Genomic DNA, 2706 nt, shown 5'->3' on the forward strand with positions numbered 1-2706 from the left:
AGCTGCTCCCCAAGAACCACACAGCCAGAGTATTAGAAAATAGCCCAGTTTATTAGAGCATCTCCACTTCGTATAGAGTTGTACAAAACAATGTATTTACAGGCAAGGAAGGGGCTAACTACGCTCAGCTGGAGTGTGCTCGTCTCGGGGCCAGGATCAGGCTACGCAGAAAAAAGAAATCCAATCGGCACATCCCCAAGTCGGGTGGTTGCGTTTTTCTTTACAAAAGTAAGAAGGGTCGACGGCTGGTGTCTGGCCCACATGTCGTTGCGGGGGACACGCTCCAGGAAGGCGTTGTCGGGGGAAGCTGCCGAGCTGGAGCTCAGGAGCCAACGTGTCGGCCAGAAACCGCGGGGCGGTGTTAAGGCACAGCGTGGTGATGCCAGGCCGGCCCGGGCCCCTACGGCGGACGACGGTCTGCGCATGCAGCCCCGCACGCTGTTTCCCTCGGGGTGAGTGACAGCATGTTTCAGCCAAACTTCTCTCTTTCAGTCCCTCAGCCCTGGACTCAGCGCAACCAGAAGCTAAGTCAAACAGAGGACGGAAGGAGGAGACCACAGCGTGGGACACCCCCAAAACCATGGTAAGAACTTCTTCCCCCCCCCCCCCCCGAAGACCAGACAAAGGGGTGCGGACGGCAGTTTGAAAACAAACGAAGGAGATAGAATATATTCTGAAAGGTTGTTTTTGAACCAGTCCCAATAAAGTTTGCCTCTAAACACACAGTGTTTGTCTTTTTTCTTTTTTTTTTTTTTTTAATTATTATTAAAGTTTAATTTTCTGTGTACCTTGACTGACTGCTCATGCCAGCTCACCCCCCCCAGGGGCCCTTTCTTAACTTAGAAATCAATGTGTGGGGGAAGACTAAGGGCTAAACTCAAACCCCCGGCTCTGGCTGTTCAGTACGCACAGGCAGTCCCGGGCGCGTGCGGCGAGGTAGAAGGGAGGGTTGAAGTTCACAGTCGAGGCTGTGCACTGCACTGCCCTGCCGGGAGGAAATGACAATACCACCTGTCTCCAGCCAGCGGTGTACGAGGTGTCCGCGCGGGGACGAGCGCTGTCCCTAAAGGCCCGTCTGCTGTTCGATCCAGTCTCGCAGGCTGGTGAGCCGGCTGTAGACTCCGGGCTTGTTTCTCTGCGCGCAGCCGTCGCCCCAGCTCACCACACCGGCCAGGAACATCCGATTGCTGGGCTCCACGCTGACCAGCGGCCCGCCGGAGTCTCCCTGCGCAGACACAAGCAGGAGCATAAGCACCGACCCAGTACCTTGTCCCAGGGCAAAGTGATAAACAGAGTAAATCACAAAAACTCTATAATGGCTAAGTCTCAAAAACAATTATTTGGCCTTTGGCTGGATTAAGTCAGCCGTCCATGCAGTTTCCTGCCCATTCCCTGAATCAAGAAAAAACTGTACATAAATATTTGAAACAAATATTTAAGTGTGGCAATATGAGTCACAGCGCCAGAATAAAGAGCTAAACGCGGGGCCTGCCTTGCTAAAATAAGGCGCTCGGTAACAAACTGGAGCGTGGACGCACTGTCCTCCTACCTGGTGAGACGGTTTTGAGCCTAAAAGTCACGCGTCGACGCCATTTGCTGGTCACGCCCTTTCCACTTGGTCCGAATCACGGAGGATCCACGCAGCTTTGTGGTAGGTTATGTTAAAAGTGTGGCAATATGAGTGGAAGTGCCAGAATAAAAAGGGCCGAGCTAAAGGGCCCGTCTTCCTAACTAGGGCTGCTCCTCCTCACAGCAATAAACCTGAGTGCTGCCGCACCGCTGGCCTACCTGGCAGGCGTCCACGCCGCCCGACAGGATCCCCACGCACATCATGCGCGGCGTCAGCTGGTCCGTCAGCAGCTCGTTGCACACCGTCTGGTTGATGAGCCGGATTTCTGCTTTCTGCAAGATGGAGGCTCCGCTGCCTGCGAGGAGGGAGGGGCAGCGTAAGTAAAGGCGCGCGGCATTTTTAAGCAGCATCTCCCTTCGTTGGGGCTCCGACCGACTAATTGCCAGGTAAATCCCCGTTGCAACAACCCGCTTTCCCCTAATAGCGTTTTTCCAGCAGGACCGAGACGTTAGCTTTGTGCGCTCCCAAGGGAAGCTCGCTCGATTCCAGCCTGGAGGCAAGCTAAGACATTTAAATTGTGTCCAGCCAGCCCCCCCTCCCCCCTTTTCCCTAAAGCCACACGCGAAAACATCCCAAACGCCAGTGCTCACCTCCTTCCACGGTCGCTCCCCATCCAGTCACCCACAGGTCCTTGCCCACGGGGAAGTTGTGGGTGGCGTCGGGCAGGCAGATGGGCTGGACGACGGAGGAGAAGGGGCCGGGGCTCTGCAGCTCCACCACGGCGATGTCGTAGTCGTAGGTGTAGTCGTTGAAGTAGGGGTGGGAGATGATGCGCTTGATCTTCCGCGTCTGCACGTCGGGGCCTTTGAGGTTGCCTTGGTTGGTCAGGCCCAGGTAGGCTGTCCACAGGCTGGGGTCCGAGTACCTGCACGAGTCCCAAAACACAGGGCAGGGTGAGGCCCCTCACAGGCGTGCTAGCTCGCTACCTTAAACAGTTTCCTAAAAGTGCCTGTAAAAACGGGTTTTTTTTTTTCCTATGTCAGGCAAATGCCTGAAAATGGAAGTGCAACATTCGGGGTGTCCTGCCTACAAGCAGGCGCCCCCCCGATCCGGCTCCCGCCTACCTGATGCCCTGA

At 55.5% G+C, this 2706-nt stretch overlaps 1 protein-coding gene across 1 annotated transcript in view; it reads right to left on the reverse strand.

Annotated features, from left to right (window-relative positions):
- Positions 1-848: 848 nt before the first annotated feature.
- The window catches only part of ST14 (suppression of tumorigenicity 14 (colon carcinoma)), a 10500-nt gene continuing 8642 nt past the window's right edge, over positions 849-2706 (reverse strand). Inside the window, exons 16-18 of the mRNA XM_009322581.1 lie at positions 2221-2498; positions 1789-1925; positions 849-1225 (exon numbers count right to left, since the gene is read on the reverse strand). Coding sequence (XP_009320856.1) covers positions 1064-1225; positions 1789-1925; positions 2221-2498 — 577 coding nt within the window. The 3' untranslated portion in view covers positions 849-1063. The remainder of the gene's footprint in view (positions 1226-1788; positions 1926-2220; positions 2499-2706) is intronic.

The sequence above is a fragment of the Pygoscelis adeliae genome, unplaced genomic scaffold (assembly GCF_000699105.1).
Source record: "Pygoscelis adeliae isolate BGI_AS28 unplaced genomic scaffold, ASM69910v1 Scaffold224, whole genome shotgun sequence".
Classification (NCBI taxonomy): Eukaryota; Metazoa; Chordata; class Aves; order Sphenisciformes; family Spheniscidae; genus Pygoscelis; species Pygoscelis adeliae.